This window comes from Fukomys damarensis, unplaced genomic scaffold (assembly GCF_012274545.1).
Source record: "Fukomys damarensis isolate Sample0158 unplaced genomic scaffold, DMR_v1.0_HiC HiC_scaffold_27, whole genome shotgun sequence".
Lineage (NCBI taxonomy): Eukaryota > Metazoa > Chordata > Mammalia > Rodentia > Bathyergidae > Fukomys > Fukomys damarensis.
The window spans coordinates 6,134,867-6,158,997 of NW_022900939.1; the positions used below are offsets into that span (position 1 = coordinate 6,134,867).

General features: G+C 41.6%; 1 protein-coding gene across 4 annotated transcripts in view; it reads left to right on the forward strand.

The window, feature by feature from the left end:
• Ambra1 (autophagy and beclin 1 regulator 1) overlaps positions 1 to 24,131 on the forward strand; it is a 153,238-nt gene that overhangs the window by 25,691 nt on the left and 103,416 nt on the right. For 2 of the 4 annotated variants that reach the window (XM_010612462.1, XM_010612464.1), the window contains 2 exons: positions 13,937 to 14,023; positions 18,323 to 18,502. In XM_010612462.1, coding sequence (XP_010610764.1) covers positions 13,937 to 14,023; positions 18,323 to 18,502 — 267 coding nt within the window. The remainder of the gene's footprint in view (positions 1 to 13,936; positions 14,024 to 18,322; positions 18,503 to 24,131) is intronic. The other 2 variants (XM_010612463.1, XM_010612465.1) reach the window with 1 other exon arrangement.

Consider the following 24,131-nt stretch of genomic DNA (forward strand, 5'->3'; position numbering starts at 1 on the left):
TTACTGCTAGTACTGCCGTTGTGACTAGATTAAAAACTGTCAAGGAACTGTTTGATTCATGTATTGATGCTAACAAGCCATACACAAAACAAGAGGTGACTTAAAACAGCCCTTTCATTATCTTTTGTGTTTCTCTGGGTAGATCTGGCTTAGGGGGGAAGTCCTGCTAGTCTTCCTTGATTCTCTGGTGCTCCATGGAAGCTCAGTTAGGACAGCTGGTCTTCTCTCCCTCACTGTGTAGGCTCAGGGGCCCTGTCTGGTCAGGAAGTCTCTCAATCAGAATAGCCAGATCTCTTTATTATGGGAGGCTATGCATTGTAGGGTGTTTAGCAGTATGCCTGCCGTTACTTACTAGAAGATAGATGCAGTACTGTTACTAGCCACTTAGGTCTGTGTACTCAGATTGCTTTGCTTGCTACTGCCCACATCAGAGGTGGCCATTTATTTTGGTGAAAGGAAAAAGGATTTATTTAAGGCTAGCTCCCAGGAGAGGGTAGGGACTCATTCCCTCAAACTGTTATCTCACCATGTATAGGTATTAAGGTCTTTTATAGCAAGGAAGAAGATGGGGTTACAATAGAAATATTCAGGTTTGTGTCATTGCTCCCAAACCACTCCCATGTCCTCCTCCTTTGCCTATGAGATAAAACTGGACTTGACCTCCTGGAGCCAGCATCTGCATAGTCTGTCCATTCATCTGGGCTGAGAATTGGGGGTGGCAGTTTATCCCCTAAGCCTGCAGAAGTTTGGAGAAGCTGCTTGTCTCTAAAGGAAAAAAATCTAACGGCTAAAGTTTCATTTTGCTGCACAGATTACAGTAGTACTCCCACAACCCATTGTAACAACCAGAAACCGCCACATGTCCCCTGTAGGAACCCTCGTCCCATTGAACCCGCAATAAATTATTTTGTGATTTACAGTACTATTCTTTGAACTTGCTGTTTCAGTATGACATCTCACAAGAAATTGGCAATGGCTTCAAACCATCTTGTTCTTATAATAGTTGCAATAAATAGTACTGTCTGGTTCTGGTGGTCTTGAGTTGTGCCTTTCATTGCCTCTCCCCTTTTTTGCCTTGTCTTTTTTTTCTTTTGTCTGATTCCCCGAAATAAAATGCAGCTGGTAAAGTGATATTTGTAAGGCCTTTTTACACAGGTATCAATTCACCAGGCATTCAGGCCACGGAGATAATAGCCATTAGTGCTAGTAAAACAAGGCAGTTTACTTGTTCTAATTGTAGTGGGGGAGGTTGCCTAATTTTTAGCAAGCTTGGAATTCAGTGGTTTCCAGGCTCCAGGGAGTTAACTTTGTCAGGGTAGTACTGATTGACGTGCTGGAGGACGTTAATGATTCTTTTGGGGAACGGGGGAGGAGAGTGGAAATTGCAGTTTCTCTCTTAATTGTACTTTAGGTGTCATTTATGACAATTTCATGTTGTCTAGACAGAGGAAAATGGTGGAGAAATTATTTCAGTGGAGTTTCAGATCCCGAGTCCAAACGGAATCAGGGTGGTTGCTAAAGTCGAGATTGGAGTGGAAGGGCAAGTAGTATATCCCCAGAGGCAAATCAGTACAAATCAAATGTCACTACGAGAAGCAGCTCAGAGTGAACCTGGAATATAAGAAAAGTGATTGTACTCTAAGCTTTGTGTTAGCTCAAGGGCTAGAGGAGGACTGTTTGGGGGCCCAGCTGGAGTCTTTGCTCTTGTATTTCTATAGACTCCAGAAACCTCATTACATGAACAGATTGGAGCCAGGAGAGCTGCCTCTTTGCTCTGGTTAATAAATGCCCCAGCTCACTCTGCTTTCCTTTTGTGAGGCTTTTCTTGTAGAGCTTCATTGACTATGCCTTTCTGATGGCCTTTAGATTTTACTTCCTGTTACAGAGTATAGCATTTACAGGATGCTGGGGTCCAGGGTCAAGGGCCTATCTTTTTTTTTTTTTTTTTTTTTTTGGTACTGGGGATCAAACTCTGGACCTTGTGCATGCAAAGCAGATGCTGAGCTAAATCCCTGGCCCAGCCCTGTGTTTTTTTTTTCCCTGAGGCAGGGTCTCACTATGTAGTTGAGACTGACCTGGAATTTACTATGTAGCCCAGGCTGGTCTCAAAACTCACAGGGATCCTCCTGTCTCAGCCTCCCAAGAGTGCTGGGATTGCAGGTGTGCGCCACCATGCCGGGGCCCCAGGCCTATCATTTTTAATGAATGTCCTTGGTAAAAGATTTTTAAAATTTCACATCAGAAATGAGAATGTGAAAAGTCATCTTAGAAGACAGTTACAGGTTTGTTGGTATTGAAATAGTAAACAAGTCTGCCAGCATACTCTTTAGAAGTAATGGGCCTTGTGATAGACTTTTTAAAGTTAACTGAGAAGTCAGGATTATGGAATTCTGTAGATCTCTCCTTTAGGCGCATTGAGGCGGGGTGTCACTTAGGTTGCAGTCAGTGCCTCTTAGTTAAGCCTGTGTATTGCAGCTGCTGCTGGAAGGGGCTTCTGTATATGTATTAGAACAAGCTATGGGAACTTTTTCTTCATAGGTCTACAGTAGTCTTATTCTTTGGTGAAAGCCTCAGATGTAAATTCCTGATTTGAAAAATAGGTCTGGGGTCTGTGAGCAGACTTGCTAAGTCTTCCAGTGAAAATGGATTTGACTGAGGCTGGAGGATTGCTGTGAGTTTGAGATCAGCCTGGACTACATAGTGAGTTCCAGGTCAGTCTCAACTACGTAGTGAGACCCTGTCACAGTAGTCTTATTCTTTGGTGAAAGCCTCAGATGTAAATTCCTGATTTGAAAAATAGGTCTGGGGTCTGTGAGCAGACTTGCTAAGTCTTCCAGTGAAAATGGATTTGACTGAGGCTGGAGGATTGCTGTGAGTTTGAGATCAGCCTGGACTACATAGTGAGTTCCAGGTCAGTCTCAACTACGTAGTGAGACCCTGTCTCAAAAAAAGAATCATCTTGAGCTTTTGACATGCAGACTAAAGTGATTTTTTAAAAAGTTAAAGTTTCACAATTATACTGTGAAGTATTGAGGATAGTATATAAAAGCTTAAATACAGTGCTAACTAATCATAAGTTGTTTCTAGCCTCTCCCCTTTTGGTGTCTGTGCATCTACATTGTGTTCTGATGTTTTACTATCTATTGCTCACTGCCCAGAAGCCTTGTGTAGTATGTTAATGTTTGGTAAAGTCAATTTGTGAGCTTTTCTGGTGTTTTTGGCTTCGTGAATTGTTAATGCTTGATGATAGTGAAGTAAGGCTGATCTGCACCTCAGGTACTATGAGTACTTTTGATAGTATGCCTATTTTCTCCCCAAGGTTGGCCTTTTAGCAGTGCCACCTTGCCTTGGTCTACCCCACAGCAGGGACAGGAATTGCCTGCCAGGCTATACAGGCAGTTGCACTTCATGCTCCAAGTGTACCCCTAGAACTGAGAGGCCCTGCAGTGATCAGATGAGTGCCTATCATTGGATGACTTAAATGGTAATTGCTAGTGTGTGAAATGGGGAGGCTGGATGCCTCTGCTTTAAAGTAGAGATGTCAATTTGGAAATCATAATAGAGGTGTTTCAGAACACACAATTATATTTTACAAAGAATAAGGGCTTGTCATCTCATGGCCCAGGCATGCACCAAGACAGATTTGGGCTTGCAGAACAAGATTCAGAAATGAAGAAAGCAGTAGTGCTCTGAGTTTGTTTGGCCCCTTAGCCCTCTATCCCCTATGAACATTGTCCCTTCCCCTGTGAGGTCTCTTGGCATCATACACTCTGGGAGCATCAGTGGTAGTTTCCCAGGCAAATAGCTAGCTCTGATTTTATGATTTAATGAGCCTCCTAAGGACCAGGCTGCACAGCATGTATCAGGACTACTATGTCAGCACTTTAATCTGAGTGGCTTATGTGACCAGAAGGATGAAGGGTGATAGAAGCAGTTTCTGAAAACCTTGTTCCTTTGGGAATTTTACTGTTAAGTTTGATATCCAACAACCTTATCTGAAACTTGTGGGATCAATGAGGGAGGGACAAGCCTGTTGGTTCATTCACTTAGATTTTTTGTTTTTGTTTTTTTGCGGTACTGGGGATCAAACTCAGGACCTTGCACTTGTGAGGCAGGCGCAGTGCCACTGAGCTAATCTCTAGCCTTCATTCACGTAGATATTTATTGGTCTTCTCTTACATGTTAATTGGGATGCAAGTTGTGATGGGGATAAAAAGATGATTTCAAGCAAGGTGTGATGGCATGTACCTGTAATCCCAGCTACTTGGGAGCCTGAGGCTGAAGGATCAAAAGCTCAAGGCCAGCTTTGAGGTAATTCAGAGACAAAAAGTGCTGGGGATGTAGCTCAGTGGCATAGCACTTGCCTGGTATGTGTTTAGGCCTTGGATTTAATCCCAGGAAAAAAAAATTGAAAAAGACTCAGAACCAATATCTGCTATCATATAACTTGCAGCTAATGACACAGATAGGACATTGTACTGTTTTTTTTGGTACTGGGGATTGAACTTAAGGCCTAAACCCCAGCCCCCTCTCTCCTTCCCTCTTTCCTTCCTTTCATTCCCCCTTAAGATCAGACTGGGCATGATTGAGACCACCGGAGCAGGCATAGTTCAAGCAACTGGTAAAGAGTTTATTATTGCCTGGGTGCAGATGGGCCAAGGGTGAAAAGGCTGTTGGCCCTGAGAGGAGGGTGTGCATCATTGATATGGGGGAGTTTAGGTAGGGGAAGGGGCACTGGTGGAGAAGGTAGAAAATGGGTGATGGGCTTGGGGCTGGCTTATAAACAGGGTGGTGGTAGGAGCTGCAGGGCGGCTGCTGGCTTTCTGTTATTTCTGTGCTCCTGTGGATGCCAGTAGCAGGTCTATTTGGGCAGGAGTCTAAATTTTTTTTTTTTTTAAATTTTGAAACAGGGTCTTTGTTAAGTTACTAAATTGTCCAAGCTGGACTCAGCCATGCCTCAGCCTACAGGAGAGTGTTTAGATTATAGATGTATGCTATCATGCCCTGCAAGACATACTTTTTTTTTCCTCTAGGTAAATGTAGTAGAGGGTAACTTGGGGAAATGGGAAAGGCCTCTTGAGGGAGACAGAATGCTGTGGAATATTAAGAAAGAGAGGGTAAACTTGCTTTTGAGTGTTGAAGAACTTTTATGGGCAATGATGAGGGAGAAAAACTTTACAGAAGCAGGATATGAAAGTACATGTAGGTTAGCTAGAGAGGTGGTTCTCAGAGTCTGGCTTGGAATCCCTCAGGTCAAAGTTATATTTATAATAATGCTAGGATATTCTGTGTTTCACTGTCGTTTTTTTTGGGGGGGGTACTAAAGATCAAACTTGGGACCTTGGGCTTTTGAAGCAGGTGGCAAAACCACTGAGCTGAATCCGTGGCCCTCACTGTCATTCTTTCACAGAGGTACAGTGGAGTGTTTAGAGGCTATGTGAAATGTAATGAGTTCTTTACTCTAATGGTTAATTGAATGTGTGTGTGTGTGTGTAGCAAAAATTTGTGCTTTATTTGAAATGTGGTAAATATGGACAGATACAGCCCATATAAACCAAAGCTCTTAGATCCTCAACCTCCCACCCCTCCCAGTACTGGAGATTGAGCATGCATTCTATGCAAGTGCTCTAGTACTGAGTTCCATTGTTAGCTCTCTTTTTGTTTATTATTTTGGGACAGGGTCTCATGAAGTTGGCCAGGCTGGCCTCAAGCTTGCAGTACTCTTGCTTCAACTTCCCAAGTACCAAGGATTTCAGGCATGGGCTATCACCAGTTTCTCCTAATTTTTAAAGAGTCCTGAGATTAAAACTTTGAAAACCAGTGGACTACAGCATGTAATGTATTTAATGGGAGTGAGAAATTTGGCTGCAAGGCTTTGGATGCCACGCTGAGGAATTTGGATCGTATTTCCTAGGCAGAAGGGAACTGTTAGTTTGGTTGGTTTGGCTCTCCTGAATTGAAATAGCAAATGCCACCCACACATTGAAACCAGGCAAGGAAATCACTCCTTAGGCATGGGAACCATGGCATCTTTGCCTCTGTAAGCAGGCTTTCCTTGTTTGTAGAGTTCATACAGTTTTGCCATTTGATTGCTGCTGGTGGCTGGGGGAAGATCTGGACACGTTTATTTGCTTTAGAGCATTGATGACCTTTTCTGTGATCTGACAACCAGTTAAAAGATGTCTTTTTTTTAAAAAAAAAAACTAATTGTATTGGTACATGATCACATTTATCATAGGGGATTTGTACTGTAAGATCCTCCCAGGGAGGAATCCCACTACTCTGAGTCCAGGACGTCGCGATGCACCATAAACACCCCAGAGAGACGATTCTTGATGCAAAACACAACAGGTCTTTATTCCAGCGCGCTGGAGCTCAGCTCCTAACCCTCGCAGGGGCAGAGGAGTTGAGCCCCGAAGCAGGGTAGATACACAGTTTTTAAAGAAAAAAACCACAAGCTATAGGGGAGGGGGAATTCCGAGAAAGGGGAGGGGGGGCTTCGGTGGGGGATCATTTACGGGAATGTTTAGGGCTAGGTCAGGTCGTTCCACACCAGATGCTTATCTTGGTTCCTGTTCAGAAATGGTTAACGTGACCTTCTGGCCTGTCATAGTTAGCTGACTCTGCTAGGGGTTGGGCTACTGGAGCTTCTTGAAAACTTTTCTAACAGTACCTATACATAATATATTTTGGTTCTCCTAAAATAATGTCTTTAGAGTATAATTGTTTAGTAAGGAGGGGTTTTCAGTAGCTTGTATTCTCTCTAGAGTAATACCCAGATTGAGCTTCTCAAACACTGATGTCTATTGAATTGAAGTGAAGGTCCATTTATTTATTTATTTTAGAGTAGAAAAATTTATTGAGAGAAAAAAGCTTATATCTAAGAGAGATGAAGGTGGACCAGAAAGTAAGTTGCCTGGGACCCTATTTCCGGGAGGATATTTATGGAGCAAAGCCATGAGGGTTCAAAGTGGGACAAAACTATGATCAGCCAGTAAGATTAGGATAAGTATAGTTGCCCAGGAAATATTGATTAAATGGAATCAAATGGGGGAGCAAGTCACCTAGCAGTCATACAAGGATTTTCAGTAAGGGTGGGTGTCAGGGATCTTTCCTGAAAAGACTGGTTTAAGACATTGGCCCCCACCCAGGTGATTGATACCTGTTTAGAATATCAATCACTGGTATTCATCCCCAGGGGAAGCATAGCTGTGTAGTAGTTTCTCTTATAATAGTTGGCCTTCAGTGGATGTCTTGATTGTCCTCTATGTTGGCTTCTTGTGGACCAGCCCTCTCTAACTGCCTACAAGATATCTAATTAGCTTACCTATTTACAGTATTCCCCCCTCTGAAGTACCTCTAACTGCCATGAGTGGGTAAGGGGTGAAGACCTTTCAGGCTACTTCCAGCTGAAGAGGGTCGTAGTCATGATGATCATCAGAGTTGCTCTTCAGAGGGTCTATCTAAAGGCCCTTGATAGGCACCTGGCATTGTTATCTTGTGTTGATGTTGCTTTGGGTCCTAAGGAGACAAAGCCAAAAAAAAAATGGTTAAGAATACATGGACTAGGGCTGGGGATTTAGCTCAGTGGTTCTGCCATAAGAGCAAGGTCCTGAGTTTGATCCCTTGTAACAAAAAACAAAAACAAACATGGACCAAATACTAAGGTCAGCAGGACTGCTATGGATACAGCCAGCAACTGTTTCCACCAGGTGGAATTAGTGATAGCTTCCCACAAAGAGGATAAGGAGAAGGTCCAGGGAGCTTCAGAATCTGACATAGCGTTATCTTTTCTTCTGATACTTGAACAGCTGTTGAGATATTAACAGATGGGTCAGGAATGTAACCACAACATTCAGTTTTAATAATTGCACAAGTATCCCCTTGTGCTGCAGTTAAAATGTCTAATGCCATCCTAATTTGGAGGATGGCTTGGCTCATTTATTTCCTCATTCAAGACAGACAGACCAATTGCAGTGTCATTTAATGCCCACTGAGTATAATTAGTTAAGGCCTCGATACGCTTCATGACATCTTCTAACCTTAGGGAGGGGAGAATGATAGAAGCCAAGTGATGATACCAGTGAAACACTTACAGACCATCAGTGTCATAGCAGGGTAAGTTTGCGGGCCTGTCGAGGTTTTTTGTTGTTGTTGTTTTTTTTTGTTTTGTTTTGTTTTTGTATTGGGGATTGAACTCGGGACCTTGTGCTTGTGAGGCAAGCAGTGGCACCACTGAGCTAAATCCCCAGCCCTCTGTCAAGGGTTTTGACACTCCTGCCTTGTAACCATGCAAATCCCAGTGTGCATCTTCCTATCTGTCCAGGGGGTATAGTCAGGGACCTCACAGTATCTAGGTGGAGACCTCCAAAATGATATAGAGGGAAGAGGTGTAATTCCCAATCTGCTAGGTGTCCATAAACATGAGTTTGTGTTCTCTAAAATTGAAGAATGAATTCTAGGAATGACGGAGGTTAAGAATAGGAAAATTTATTGAATGAAAGAAAGCTTCTAAGAGAGACATAAGGGAGACCTGAAAGTGGATTGCCCTGAAGTGAAGCTCCTTTTAGATTATCTCATCCACCCTGACTACTTTTTTCTTTTCCAGAGGTGGTCCTGTGGAACACCCTCCCACCCCGTTCCGGGGATTGAACTCAGGTCCTTGCGCTTGCAAGGCAGGCCACCAAACTGCTGAGCTAAATCCCTGGCCCCCAGAGTTTTCTTTTTCTTTTTTTTTGGTACCTGGGATCTAACTCGAGTCCTTGTGCTTGAAAGGCAGGCCACTGAACTGCTGAGCTAAATCCCTGGCCCAGAGTTTTCTTTTTAATTGTCTTCCTCATTCAAGTGCACAGCTGTAGACCCTCTTGCAAATATTCAGAATATTAATTGGAAGGAATAGTTGGGTTCATTTAAAGTATTGGCAGTTTTACTGCTTAAATTATGTGCCTAATTATGACTGCGGCAGAGATTAATAGTCTTTTTAAAATTAAAAAAAATTTAAATGATGTTAGGGATCAAATTAGGGTTTTACTCAGGTTAAGCAGGTGCTCTACCACTTAGCTACATCCCCATCCCAGTAATCATTTTTAGTGGCTTAAACTTTGATTTCTATTTTTCCTTTTTTGGGGGATACTGGGGATGGAACTCAGATCCTTGCACTTGTGAGGCAGTTGGTAGAACCACTGAGGTAAATCCTTGGCCCCCAAAACTTTGAGTTCTAGTTTTTTTAAATTTAGGCATTAATTGGTGAACCTTGTTTTTCAAGGAATTTCATACTGTAGTACCTTTGTTCACAAACTTACTTTGTTCTACAAATTTGGAAATGATGGCTATCTTTGTGTTTGTATGGGAAAGATGTCCTCTGTTATGTTTGTTACCCAACGCAGAGTTTGCAAACAAAAATAGAATTTTGCTTACCTTCTGTTTGTGAACCAAACTATTTGCAAACAAAAGCATTTGTGAACTGAGGTACCACTGTATAAGTCAATATTTTAGAGCAGGGGAAGGCAAATCTTTCATTCTAAGGGCTAGGTAGTAAATATTTTGTCACTATCAGGATTAACAACTCTGCCTTGCTAACTCCAAAGCAGCCACAGATAATATGTAAATGAGTGGATATGGCGATTAAAACTTTATAAAAGTGGTTATCTGACACTGGCCTGTAGTTTACCAAACCTGCTTTAGAACATAAAGGCAAGTTGCTATTTCAAGAAATCTTTTTTTGTTTTTTGTTTTTTTTTTTGGTACCAGGGATTGAACTCGGGTCCTTGCACTTGCAAGGCAGGCCACCGAACCACTGAGCTAAATACCCGGCCCCTCAAGAAATCTTTTGTAGGAGTAATTCTTTTGAAATGAATGGCTATATCTTTGTGTTTGTTTTTTGAGTCAGGGTCTGGCCATTTTGCCCACGCAGGCCTCAAACTCACAGGGATCCTGCCTCAGCCTTATGAGTGCTGGGATTACATCCATGCGCTACCATGCCCGGTCCATGGCTGCCTCTTTTAACTTCATTATTTTACTTTTAGATTTTTGTATGTTGAATTTTTTTTGGTTTTAAAATAACTTTAGACTTGCAGAAGAGTCATAAAAATATACAAAGAATTCTCATATACCCTTCACCCACATTCCTTAAAGGTTAACATTTTATCATGTTTGCTTTATCATTTATTTTCCTGTCTACGTATGAATATGGCTATGTTTTAACATGTTTATGGTTATGTTTATATCTTGTTTTTTGGTATATTCATTTAAGTATTGAATATTCTTAATGTAAGGGTTTTTTTTATAGAGCAATAGCCTTCAGACTTTTCAAAACTACATATATTAGTAAAAGGCTTCTGAGTAACCCTTGTGAGTTTTATACATTATGATTAAACAAACCATATAAATTGTAATCTTTCTGCCTTCAGTGGATTAGAATAGCATAACCCGAGCCGGGCGTGGTGGTGCATGTCTGTCATCCCAGCACTTGGGAGGCCGAGGCAGGATTGCTATGAGTTCGAGACCAGCTTGCGCTACATAGTGAGCTCCACGTCAGTCTCAACTACCTAGTGAGACCCTGCCTCAAAAAACCAGGGGTTAAAAAAAAAAGAATAGCATAACCCTTGGTGTGCCATTGGAGAAAAGAAAGGGGTCTTTGCTTTTTTGGCAGAGCTTCAGTGACTCTTTAAAACATTTCTAAATAGAAATTACAGGTCAAAATGAAATGGCAGCTTTTGTCCTGAGCAAGCTTGGCTGAGCCCTCCCTCAACCCTTCTTGATTTCACATTATCAGATTGCATGATAGATCATTAAGTCAAGTCACATTTGTGGGGGCCGAAGCAGAAGGAACGCAGCTGCCATCTCATTCCATTTTCTTGTGCTATTTCTCATCCTCAGCTCTCTGCAAGAAACTAACACCAGGAGAAAGTTCTTTCTTTGAGGTTCCTAGGAGTGGTGGTGTTTCTCGTCTAGTACTCTGGTTGTTTCTTTATTTCACACCAATGGGAGAAGTCTGTTTTTATTCCAGATCATATGTGTGCAGAATTTGTTTCATCAGTGATTGTATATGTGGGGAGGTACTGTTTGTACTGATTGGTTCTCTTGATTTTGTGTATTAGCAGTTAAAATGCCATATATATGGCTTGCCATTCCTGCTATATATTTTCTGGTGAGCAATTACTGCCAACAGGTTGTGTAATAAGTAGATAACAGGGTATGCATGTTCCAAAAAAACCTCATCAGGGACTCCGCAGAGGCAAAGCTTAACTTTTGGTTCTACTCTAATTTAAAGACATCTTCTAAATTAAGATAGGGAGATTAAGATTAAGATTGGCAAAGCAGGAAGTAGACATTTATAGGATTATCAAATGGAATTGTTAAAATTAAAGTTATCTAATACAAACTCTTCCAGTTTGGAAATCTCCTTTCCAGCACTTGTGGTAAGTTATCTCAGTTCTTTCAGTGCTGTGACCACCTTGACATAGTCTAGGGTAGTATTCACCTCCTCCCTTACTAGGTTCATTTGCCCTGCAGAAGCCCTTAAAGGTAGATTTTGGTTATTCTGGAGGATGCTTCTCACCAAAGGGCCTCTGCTTGACTAAGCAGCTATTTGGAGGGTAGTACAACAGGATTCAGAGATAATCAGGGCTTAACTCCAGAGCCCTTCAGCAGCCAGCTGCTCCCAAACCTTGCTCCCATTCTTCAGCTTCTAAAGAATTAGTTTATTAATTATGAATCAGTACTAAGCAAGATGACATAGACTGGTCATTGTGTACTGTTATAGTTAGATAGAAAAAAATAAATTATAGTTAGAAGCAGGACGTTCTGATGTGCTCTTGCACAGTAGAATGACTATAGATAATAATAAACATTTCAAAAAACCAGAGGGAAGGATTTTGACAGGTTTTACATAAAGAAATGATCCATATATAGGGAAATAGATTGTATGTTTAACCTGGTTTAAATCTTATAGTATGTACCCATTTATTGAGATATTACCTGATTCCCTGATAATGTGCATATTTATTTTTGTATATGTTAAAAATAAATTTTAAAAGATGACATAAATGTCCTGAATAGATATTTTTCTCAAATTTTTGCTTTTCTTTTTTCTCCAGTCTCTGTACCTCTCACTTTTCCCTCTCTCACACTTTGTATTTCAGAGACAAAGATATGCTATTATTTTGTCTACTGATGAAAGGGGGGAAATCCTGCCAGTTAAACTGTGTTACACAATTATAAGTTTCACCCCAATTTCTCACACATTAGAATGTAACACACATAAAAAAAATTCAGGATAGATGAAGCCAGCATTGCTGTTCTGTAAACAGTGCTGTCCCTGAAGACTCAGTTGTTGAACCAGAGAGAAGATGCACTACTGAGGATTAGATGTATCTTCTAGCTTTCTGTTTTCTTTTTGGTTACATTGTGTTCTCCCCATCCAGTGATAAGATAGCTTCAAGCATACAAGCCATGTCTAGGTGGAAAGCATCATTTAATAGTTGATTGCCTTGGACAGGAAAGGTTGCAAGCCAATGTTGATAGGGCCTTGGTTTTATCACTTCCCAGGCTGTTCTGGGAAGTGCTGCTGTGGGCCAGTTGCTGGGATAAATTGACTGCACATGACTATACCTAAAGCCAGCTGGTTTTAATAACACTGAATTAAATTAACTCAATTGGAAAAGATTGGTAGCTGCTGTCCTTATCCTGCAGATCTGCTTTAAAGAAGAGTCTGGCAGGGAGCCGAAGACCTGTTTCTCCAAGAGCTAGGCAAGATGCTGCTGGAGAGGAACATTATGCCTTTCTTTCTGAGACCACTTCCTTTGAAACCTGTTCCATGGCAGGAGCTTGACTGGCTGCCAAGGGAGAGGAGTTGGGAAGAGTGTGGCAGACCAGGTAGACCAGGGAGCCTTTGGGGCATGTTTATCAGATGTGTTTCATCTCACCTTTGTTGTATGAAAAAGGGAAAAAACAATTGCTGAAATTAACTAGAAGATTTCGTGCAAAAATCCAGATTTCTAGCTTTCCTTAAATAGGAAGGCCAGTGATACTGATCCTATATTATAGCTTGGCAACAGTTGGCTGAAGCTGAGTGATGGGATGTATATTCTTTGCCTACATCCATTGCTTACCATGGATATATTCAGCTGGCACTTCTTTCCAGCCTGAACCTTGGAAAGCCCTGCAGTACAACATAGAGGTTTGAAGCATAAGACAAGTTGTCACTGGCGTCTTGGCGTTATTAATGGCTGGGCCGCAGAGCCTTTCACTTTTAGACCCAGTGTTCTCCTGAACATAGTAATGCCTACCTCTCCAGGTTGTGTTAAAGTTTTATATAAAGAAATACTTATGAAGTGCTCAGTGTATTGCCTGGCACAGAAAAACTGCTCATTAAAATGTGTGTGTGTATCACATGTGATTAGTTGAATTTTTGATTGGATCAGATAATACAAGTAAAGGTTTTTTTTGTCAGTTGTTAAAAGGACCTTAAAGGTACTCTTTCTCACAAAAAAGGTATGGGCCAAGCAGAATGAGCTGAAGATAGTTGTGGATTATGATGGTGTGGAGGACCTGAATGCCAAGATACATGCTGGTACTACATGGTAATTTCCGTGTGTGCTTAATTTTTCTTTCCTCTATTGATTGCAGTCTCCTGTTTGTCCACTGGAAGTACTGTGAATACCAGTAAGATTGCGTTTCTGAGGCACTTGTTCATTTCTCACCGAAGACCAGTATTTAAGATGATACAGTGGCCACATCCAGTGTGGGAGTGCTGTAGCTCTTCATTTATTTAGGTCTCTACATACTTAGTTTGTTGGAAGGGTGTGATCTCAAATAACACGCATTAGCTGGCTGCAAAGGGGGATGTCATTTATCTCTCCCCCACTGTCCCTTATGAATGACCTCTGAGTTGGTAATTGACAGGGATTATTGCCGTTTTTTTAATCTCTGCTAGGAGGCTGCTGGAGTCTTCCCTCATTTCATTATCCCGTTATGATGGAGCAGGATCCAGAGAGCACCCAATTTACCCAGACCCAGCGAGGTAAGGCCAAAGTGAGAAATGATGCTAGATGGGGGGAGGGGCGGCCCTTCGGGTTGCCACATCGTTGGAACCCCTCTCTGTGCCTCTCTGGTCCTGGTGCTCTTTTGCTGTTCAGTCACAGTTTTGAGACAGGTGGTTCAGGTGATTGGGAAGTGTTGCAGGTAAGTGAACAGTACGGTGACAGGGTTCTAGCTGAGCTCTTGTCCTTTGGGGGCTCCCTTTATAGTCAGTGGGACCCTAGAGGAGCCTGTGGAGGCCACAGCCATCTCAGGATATCATTTCCTGCTGGCCCAAGGGACTGCCATGAGTTTGTGGACAAGATGGGGATGGACTTAAAAAACATTTTTTTTTTTTTAAATAGGGAAAATACTTAACAAATTAAGTGAACAAAAATCCTGTTTGCTGTCATTTAAGAATTTAGACTGTCAAAGGGCAGAAGTCAAACTTCCTGGATTATTGAATTTTGGGCAAATACCTGAAGGAAAAATGAATGAAGAAGGAGTGAGTGAAAAATGTCATCATTGTATTAAAGTACTTGCTTTATACTTAAGACATTTAAAAAGTTCTTGAAGAAAAGCTGGGCACAGTGGCACACTCCTATAATCATAGCACTCAAGAGGCTGAGGCAGGAGGCTTGCTGTGAGTTTGAGGCCAGCCTGAACTGCATAGTGAGACCCTGTCTCAAAGAGTTTAAGGCCCATTCTTCCCTGATGGTTGTAACAGAAGCAAGGACGAGATGTTGAGTTGTTGTGTGACATTTATCTGTAGAGAGCAGCCCCCTGGAGTTGTCACAGCTGAATTTACTGATTCTGGTAGTGATCTAAAAAGGCAGAGCCTGAGCCTTAAACCAGTACCAGAGCACATTGTGAAGCTCTTTGATTTACACTGTGGGATTGGCAGTTTAGCTGTGTGGGTGGCCAGATATAGCTAAATGAGCTTTGCTCTAGATTAAGTCTTTCACATCCACCTAGAAATACCTTTTGCTGAGGTTGATTCCAAGGATGTTAAATGGTTTTGTTGCTGCCAAAGTTGTGTCCTGACATTGCACATTGTTTCTAACAGCCCAGTGAGAAAATCCTGTTATCCCCTTCTATTTCCACACTCCCTTTAAGAACAGTTGGGCAAGTTAGATGATGAGTGACACAGGAGTCTGTGTTAGCCTCTAATTATGTGTGAAAGCTATAAATTTTATTAACAAGGACATTTTTCACATGAATTAAATACTTTTGAAACACTGAGAAAACTTCTTACTATAAAAGTTTCCTTTTTTAGGTTGTCTCCTCCCCAGAAATTTTGGCCTGGCAAAACTGAGCAGTGATTGTTAAAAACCATTATTCTCTTTCTATGTAATCTGTTATTTATTCCTACTCTGATTTCTTTATTACCTAAAGCCTCATACTTTATGGTGTTGGTATTTTTTCATTTTCTCTTTGAACACAAATAGGAATTTTTGGAGGGGAAAGTGTTTCTTCCTTGGATATTCATTTAAACACTTAAAATATTTCCTTGGAACACTGTAGAGTTGTTTGATGGGTTTCCTATGCATCAGTAGAATGATTATTATTACTTTATTAACTGCTATTTATATTTCTTAGGCTTCACCCTATGCTACATGCACAGGTTAAAGCCATTTGTGAGTCATCTGCTTAGGATTCAAACTTGTAAAGGACAAGCCTGGGATGTCAGGAATATTTTTTCTTTTCTTTTTTTTTCCTTAATCATTTACACATAGCTTGAGCAATTCCTGTTCTGTAGTGAAATGAAACAACTGCAGTTACCTAATAGTGAAGTTATGTCCCTGCCTGGTAGTTCTGTCTTTATTATCATCAGCATTATTTCTACCACAATCACCAGTAATACTATTTTTCTTAGGGTAGGCTGTAAACCAAGGAAGGAGTGAACATGTCACTTTTCAGGATTAGTTTTTTGTTTTTTTGTTTCTTTTTTTGATACCGGGGATCAAACTCGGGTCCTTGTACTTGAGAGGTAGGTGGCGGAACCAATGAGCTAAATCCCTGCCCGCCCCCTTTAAACAACTGCTCTTTAAACTTTTCTCCTGTTACATTCTTTTCTACTCTGTTTTTTTTAATGGTACTGGGGATCGAACTCGGGCCTTTGAGCTTTCGAGGCAGGCGGCGGAACCACTGAGCTAAATCCCTCACCCCTGATTGGCTTGAGAATTTAACCAATACTTACATTGATTTCTGCTGGAAAATTTCGTATATTTGGTAGATTAAAATAAACAATTTGAGCAATGACTTCTGTGATTCTTCCTTGTAAAGTGCATGGGAACGGGGCCCAAGTAGAGACGAAAATCTCACCATTTGAGGCTTTTGGAAAATGGTTTTAGGACTCTGATTATCTTGGCCAAGGCATCTGTGCATCCTATGCCCACCTACTGTATAGGGATAATTTGGATTCAGTGATGCTCAGTGCAGCACATCATTCCACATCACAGACTTCCCAAAGATTGCGAGCTGCCTGCTCGGGATTGCCATTTGGTGATTGGCCAAAAGAGTACCTACCACATCCGATGAGGAACAATTCAGAAACTGCCTCAGTTCCCATAGCAGGTGACTGTGGATCACCTTTGGCCTGAGAATAGACTTCTGAGGACAAAGCCTGTTGGAAAATGTTTGCAAATTCTTTAGCTGTCATTGTTTGAGTTTGTTTGATTTTGATTTGAGATGGGGTCTCAATTAGTTGGCCAGGCTGACCTTGAACTTGCAGTCCTCCTGCCTTGGCCTCTTTTGTAACTAGGGTTAAAGGCATGTGCCACCATGCATAACAACAAATATTTTTGTGCCGTTTGGATGCACCTGTCCCTATTCTCAATTAGTTATTTTGCTTTTCCATTTAAAACAAATGAAAGGCACTTTTTTTTCCTTTTCATATTCAAATATTATGGAAGTATAAAAGTCTCCAGGAATTCTCATTAGGATTTTTTCTTTCTTTTCAGTTTTTCCTGTTTACAGAAATATATATATATTTGTATATATTACTGTATACTTTAACTCTCTTCCCCATTTAATTTTAGAGATATTTGTGATTATATAGGGATAATCTTATTCTTTTTAATAGCTTTGCAGAGTTTCTTTGTGTGGATATAATTTATTTAATCTGTTGTTAGGCATATGGGTTGTTTCCCAGTTTTTCACAAAAGACAATAATGTTGCAAATGAACTTCCTTATATGTATTCTTGTGTGCTTCTGTAGGATAAACATCCTAGTGGAATTATTGAGTCAAAGTGTATGTCTCAGGTTTTGAGTCTTGGAATTACTTAGCAATCCTCCTAATGTTATCATATAAAACACTTTTCTGCCATTGCTTCTCTCTCGTGTTCTCAGTTCATAGCCTCAAATTCTGTAACAGTGTTGTGAGAAATGGAGGGCATACTTGAGAAAGAAGAGATGGAATGTGGGAACTGTATGATGGGCTAGAAGTTGTCAGGGAGTGTCAAAATGTTGCAGCCTTGTTTCGAAGAATGTAAGTCTAGACTCATGGTTTATTGGAAGAGCCCTAGTAAGAGAGGTGCTTGTGGAGCCTCTGGTGCACTGATTGTAAGAACAGAAAAATTCTCTCTCTCTCTCTCTCTCTCTCTCTCTCTCTCTCATATCAAACACAGGACTTTGAGCTTGTGAGGCAGGTGGTGGTACCACTGAGCTAAACCCCTGGCCCTCTCTTTTTGTTTTCTGTTCTTTCAAGTAGATACTACTCTCAGACCCTGTCCTGAATATTTTCTCTTTGGTACAAATGTCTATGATAAAGGAGCAATAAGAAGCTCAAAGAGGTTGTTTTAAGGAGCTAGAACAAATCTGTAGCTTTGTGTATTTGTTGGAGAAAAAAGAAGTCCTGGTAAAAATGATACCTGTTGATGCTTTTTTTAATCATTTAAGGGTTATCGTTCCTGACTCATCTATAAAATGAAAGAATAGATGATTGCCTGGGTTCTTTTCATTTATGTTTTTTGTAAGGGTGGTGATCAAGGAAAAGTTGTGAATGTGTTTAAGGGCATCCTGAGAAGTTTAGCTAGGTCCCTAAGCTATAAAGAAGAGACCAGTGTAAACTCTCTTGGGAAGTACAGCTTGATCAGAAGATGCCTGATTAAACTGCCTATTTGCCTGATAAACACAGTCTGCAGGACCACCCTCCTGGTGAGTTAAATGCCCTTTGTTTTTCATGTATCCGGAGTTCGCCTCAGCAGGGTGATGCCATGGGAGAGCTGGTTTACTGTCATTCACAGTACAGTGTTCCCACATTATCGCTAGTTTGTGTTTCTCCATCTCTGTCTCTCTCAGATTATCTCCTGCTGCATATTATGCCCAGAGGATGATCCAGTATCTCTCACGAAGAGACAGTATTCGCCAGCGTTCAATGCGCTACCAACAGAACCGTCTTCGCTCTTCCACCTCCTCCTCTTCCTCAGACAACCAGGGTCCGTCAGTAGAGGGAGCTGAATTGGAATTTGAGGACTTTGAGTAAGTAAATGCTCAGCTTGCTTTCTCTCCTCTCCTCCTGAGCTGTGCGTGTTTCCAGGATGAGTACTGTATGAGCAGCACTTGTGAGCATTCTTGATTCCAGCCCCTTGGTTAGTATTCTGGAGGACCAGGATGGGGTAAGGGCCGAGGGCTCACATGCCCTGAGCACTCCTACCCAATTCGCTGGCCCCTATGGGAAGAGATGGCTCAGTTTGGCCCGAGGCTGTTTGGGCAGTATTTGTACTTCTCTTTCCTGGGCACCTGGGAATACTTCGCATAAACTACAAAACCAGGGAGGTGGGAAGGTTGATGTGTGTTGATTTAAGCAAAGTAGATATGGAGGTGTTTTCTTTCTTCTCTTTTTATTTTTTGTGTTTTTTTTTGTGTGTGTGTGTGTGTGGTTTTTTTTTTTTTTTTTTTTTTTTGAGACAGGGTTTTGCTATGTAGTTCAGGCTGGCCTTGAACTCATGTGTAGCACAGACTGGCCTGAAACTTGCAGTGATCCTCCTGTCTCAGCTTCCTTAGGGCTGGAAGGACAGATGTGTGTCTGTATGCCCAGCATTTTTTAATACTTGGATTTTCCTAAATGGGTGGATATTTTATTTCAGAAGCTTGATTAGACTGATGCCTTGAGTCCCCACTCCCTTGCCTAAACTGTCTTCATACTTCACCCTCAGCAATGATCCTTTAACAGGTGTGTGTCAAAAATGTTAAAATATTGGGTGAATGTGGTAGATTGAGGGGTGATTCCTTGTAGCCTCTGTCTTCTTCTCCCCACCCCCTCCTCTTGAGTGGTGCTTGGGTGAGCCACAGGAGCAGTCAGCCCAAAATTTAGGCTGCCCATTCTTATTGCTGGGTTTTGCATTCTCTGATCTGCTGTTGCTGAACTTTCTAGTCATTCATTATGTTTCTTTCTAGCCTGAAACAGTTTTACTGATTTGTGTCAAATTGGACATTTGCCTCTTTTCTTTCTTTCTTTTCCCCTCCCTGCTCTCCATGTAGCCCTAATAGGTCTGGAGTCTTAATACCTTACGTTCCCCTCACCCTTCTCCCTTTTGCTTGGCAGCATGGATAGTTCCCCACAAGCCACCATGCAGTAGAGCCTCAGGGTGCTTGATCTCTTTGCCAGAAAAGACTAAGAAAGTGGGACAGCCTTTGTACCAGTTTGCCTTCCTGCTGCTCCTGTTAAATGTACTACCATTTGCGTACTTGGAACAAAAGTAAGAGTAGATGGTAAGTTTGTTTTAGAAGGATTAAAGTGAGCTGGAAATTCAGGAATGGCCTGAAGCAGCTAGCGTGTGGACAGCAGAGCAAGGAGGGAGGACCCTCAGCCCAAGTCCTTCTCTGTTTATCCACCCCAGGGCAAGAGGGATGGGTGTACTGGCTATGAAAGGAACAGCGCCCATTCCCTTAGCCAGGCAGATATCCATAGTGACATATGTTTTCCCAGACCAGGTGCATTTAGGAAAATGGCTAGGGATGAAGCTCAGTTGTACAGTGCCTGCTTACCATGTGTGAAGCCTGGGTTTGATTCCCAGCACAGGACAAAACCAAAAGCCAAAACACAAAAAAGCACACATGGTGCAGCTACTGGCACTTAGTACTGCTGAGAGCTTGGGTGACTGTCAGAATCCTGTAGTGCTCAGCGGTCATTGCCGTAGATTGCCTAGACCTTTACACACAAGCTCGGAAGGCAGTGCTGTCTCTTAGCAGTGGTAAAATGTAGGGCTCATGCCTTGGAGTTATCTCCTGCCTCGTGACTTATCCTTCACAATGGAGTTCTGGGTTAGTTTAAAATGTTCTGTTCTCAGCTTACCTTCCTTTTCTTCTGCTACCACCTCCTCGCTCTCCCCTCCTTCCTCCTTGATCTTCCTGTGTCAGATGCCTCCTCCTTGTGTTCCCCCAGCCCACCTAGCTTCAGCACGACCTGATTTTACATTTTATTCACCTTTCATGCACTGATTTACTATTGTTCTTTCCAGGGGTCTTGTATTGCTCCCTGGTTAGTAACAGTGGGCTGATTTCTCTAATGTTCTCCCAAAGTCCTTCCCTTGGCTATTTGCCTGTCTTCTGGGGCTGATGCAGATCACAGTCTTCTTTTTAATAGCAGCTGTGGATTAGTCACCTCAGCATTAGTAGTCCTGGTTTTCTAATGAAGTATGTTGTTGGCTGGTTGGTCATGATTGTCTGTTCATTATTTTCTATCTCCTTCCCTGCCCTTTCTCACTCTCCTGTAAGCTGAGTACTGATTGTGGTTGTCCCCCTTCTTTCAATCTCTGGGGCTCTGAGGAGGGAGAAAATGAGAAATTAGGAAATGTACCACCCAATTTTAATTTATCTGCCTTAATCCTTTTCCTTAGCTTTGATAACTAGAAGGGAAGTGAGAGGATTGTATAGCCACATGTTTATAGTTCTTTTGGGTTCAGAGAAGCACGTAAGGCAGAGATAATGGCCTGGAATCCTCTGTCCACTTGGGGCACTGACTAATGCTTCCCCAGTTGGGTTTCCTCACACATTCTCAGCACACATGCTGCTCCTGGTTTGGCTTCTCAGGGCCTCCCTACCACCTTCTGTTTGCTAAGTCAGGGATCACATCGATGTTCTCTGACTCTTCCCTTCCATGTACAGTGAGTCCCCAGAAAACCAAGGAAGCCATTACTTTCATTAGCTACTGAATAGAAAAGGATCAGCTGTAATTAAATTTTTTCGTAAACCAAAATATCTCTGCCATACGTACCAGACGCTGGATCATTGTATTCAGCTTCTTAAAATTTTACCCTGGCTCAGAAGGACACATATCCTAAATTCACTGTTGAGAAACTCGGCTCTACTTTGAATTTACACACTAGTGTAGAATTATACTAATATGTATTCATTTTGTGTATCTGTCTCTTTGAATATATATGTATGTACGTATTTTAAAAACATTTTCAATCCTTGTAACAACTGAATGAGATCATTATTTACTCTGTTTTGGTATTTTTCTGAATGAGGAATCTGAGACCCAAATCTGACAATATCTCAGATTAGAGAGTAGGAACCAACATACTCAGTGTCTGACATATTGTCCTACAAATCTAAAAACCTTTAAAAATGATTTACAATTTTATTTAAGCCTTTCTGCAAGCTTGCTGTGGAATAAGACCATCAAGATTTGTCTCTGGGGTGGGTGGCCTTGGAAGTTAGTCAGCTTCAGGTTTAATTTTCTATCCTTTCTGGTCTGGATTAACGATCCCTTTCCTAGGCAGGTATCTTCTTTCCTGCCATTTGTCTCTGTCTATAGTTGTCGCGAGTCGGTGACGCAGAGCACTGTCCAGCAGTGCCTCAAACCTGAAAGAGCAGTGGGGTGGAGATGGGGCAGAGAGAAAGGAAGGACGCCAAGACAAGAGTCTGATCAAGGCGACGTTTATTGCCAGCAAGCATCAGCCTTTTAAAGCAAAAAAAAAAAAAAAAAAAATCACAAACTATTATGGGATGGGGTTACCATAGTAACTGAAAGTTCACACAGTAAAAGAGCAAACAGGCTCAACAAAAACAACCACAGTGGATAGTAGTAACCCAGACAACCACACATCTGAAGGTCAGAGACAAGAAACTGCAACTTTCAGGAATTCAACAAAGGAAATACACCACCTTCTAAACTGGAGAAACTTAACAAATATGGAGTTACTAAAGTTAACAATACTTACAACTAATACTCATGATTCCCACAATTCCTCCCTTTTTGTTTTAAAACTCTGGTTCCATAGCAAGAAGAAGCTTAAGAGAAACTATAGGCATGTCCGAGCCTGTCTTAGGTTGGGAAAAGCGTTTGGCTGTCTTACCTGTCATTGGGGTCATCTGTTTTATAGGCCTGTAACATGATGAAGATTTAACAGAAGCCCCTGTCTTAGGTTGATCAGCCAAACCTTTTCCTCTTACCTGTCTTTGAAGCTCTCATCGAAGCTCTCTTTTTATCTGAGTGCAGTAAATGCCCAAATTTTCGGAGGACCCTTCCTTAATGGCCATGAGTGCATGTAATGTTTTGCGCTGTATATAAGCCTGCTTCTGTTTGTATTGGAACCAATATTTTAGACTTATTAATAAAATCAAAACAATACCTCCTAGACAAACATAGATGACAATCCAAGAGGGATCAAACATCTTCAGATTTTCCCAAATCCTATTAAGAAAAGTAGTATCTACCTCAAGAGGGTTAATATGTACAGAGGATAATTTATGAATTTTCTTAGATAATTGTTGGGTCAAATTAAAATATTTAACAGTCCAAGGTCCATAAAAATTTTTTCGGAGCAATTCCCTTTCTTGAGAGGCATTGTTAACCTTGATGGGTGTAACACAGAAATCAAATCTTGGATCACAAGCACTTTTAACCAATCTATATAGATCATTTATCTCCTCACACATTAAATCAGTTTGCCCTTGAATCAAAAGAAGTCCCTCATAAAGATGACTAGTTACTTCTTCTTGATTCTGCCAAGTTGAGGTGGATATGTTTATCAGTTGGTTGATGCTTTCTGCTTGTATGGCAGTCTGGGACAGTGCAACAGCGGCAACAGCTGTGGAGGCAGCAATGACTGCAGCCACGGTGATCGCAACAATGATAGCCGAAATTCCAAAGTCCCGCTTAGATCTCATCATCAAGGTTGTGGTATGGTAATGCTGTTCGAGTTCCACCGGAACCCACTGAGTCAGAGGAATTCGCACTAATCCTGCAGAATTATTAAAACCTTTTCCCCCTTCCCAACATGAGGCCAGATAACAAGGCATACTAGAACAATTAACAATACCATTATTAAGCAGGGAACCATTCCACACGAGCCAATAGAAAGGGGGGTCACACAAGGAAAAAAAGGAGGAACTGTCAAATTATGAGAATATTGAGGCGGTCCCGTGGACTCTGACCCATTTCTAACATTGATTCCTAGGATTCCCGTCATGGGCAGCCAGGATATGCATGCAATAGTCCCGCAAAGAAGCCTTTCTCCCAAAACTGTCTGGGCATGATGGGGTGAGGAAAGAGTAAGGCCTTTCTTAAGCTTGCTATTAATGGTGGAATCTACAGGAGAGTACCACGAATCTGGGAAACATCTAGCCCATAGTGGCTGATTATTAACCTCGGTGGAATATCGAGCGTCCTGTAGACATCTGGGTAGGAGAGTTTTAAACCCAGGATGAGGGGGATTGCCTGAGCTGAAGGTGGACAGGAGGAGGGTAAGTCTTAAAATTAAGCTCTTAGTTGAATTTTTTGGATCAGGGTAAGTATTGCGTTGAAAATCTTCCTCCAGCCTCAGACAGGAGGAGTTATACGATGTCAGCGAATCATCAGCATTAAGCAGGAAACATAAGCTTTCCAAAAAATTAAGGGTTAAAGAAGTAATAAGTTGGGGCTCTTCCCGATACCCAATGGGTAAATTTCCTCCCTTGTTGGAGATACCTAGGACAGGCCATATGGGAGAATCCACAGCTACGGGGTGCAGGAAAGGAGGATAAGTGAGGGAGGCCCAATAAGTCTCGGCTACAACCAAGGGACAAATGAAACTTATCAATAAAATTCTCTTAAACATCTTATCCTTAATTCCTTAAAGAACTAAAATTACTACTATTATTAGCACTATAGTCAATAACT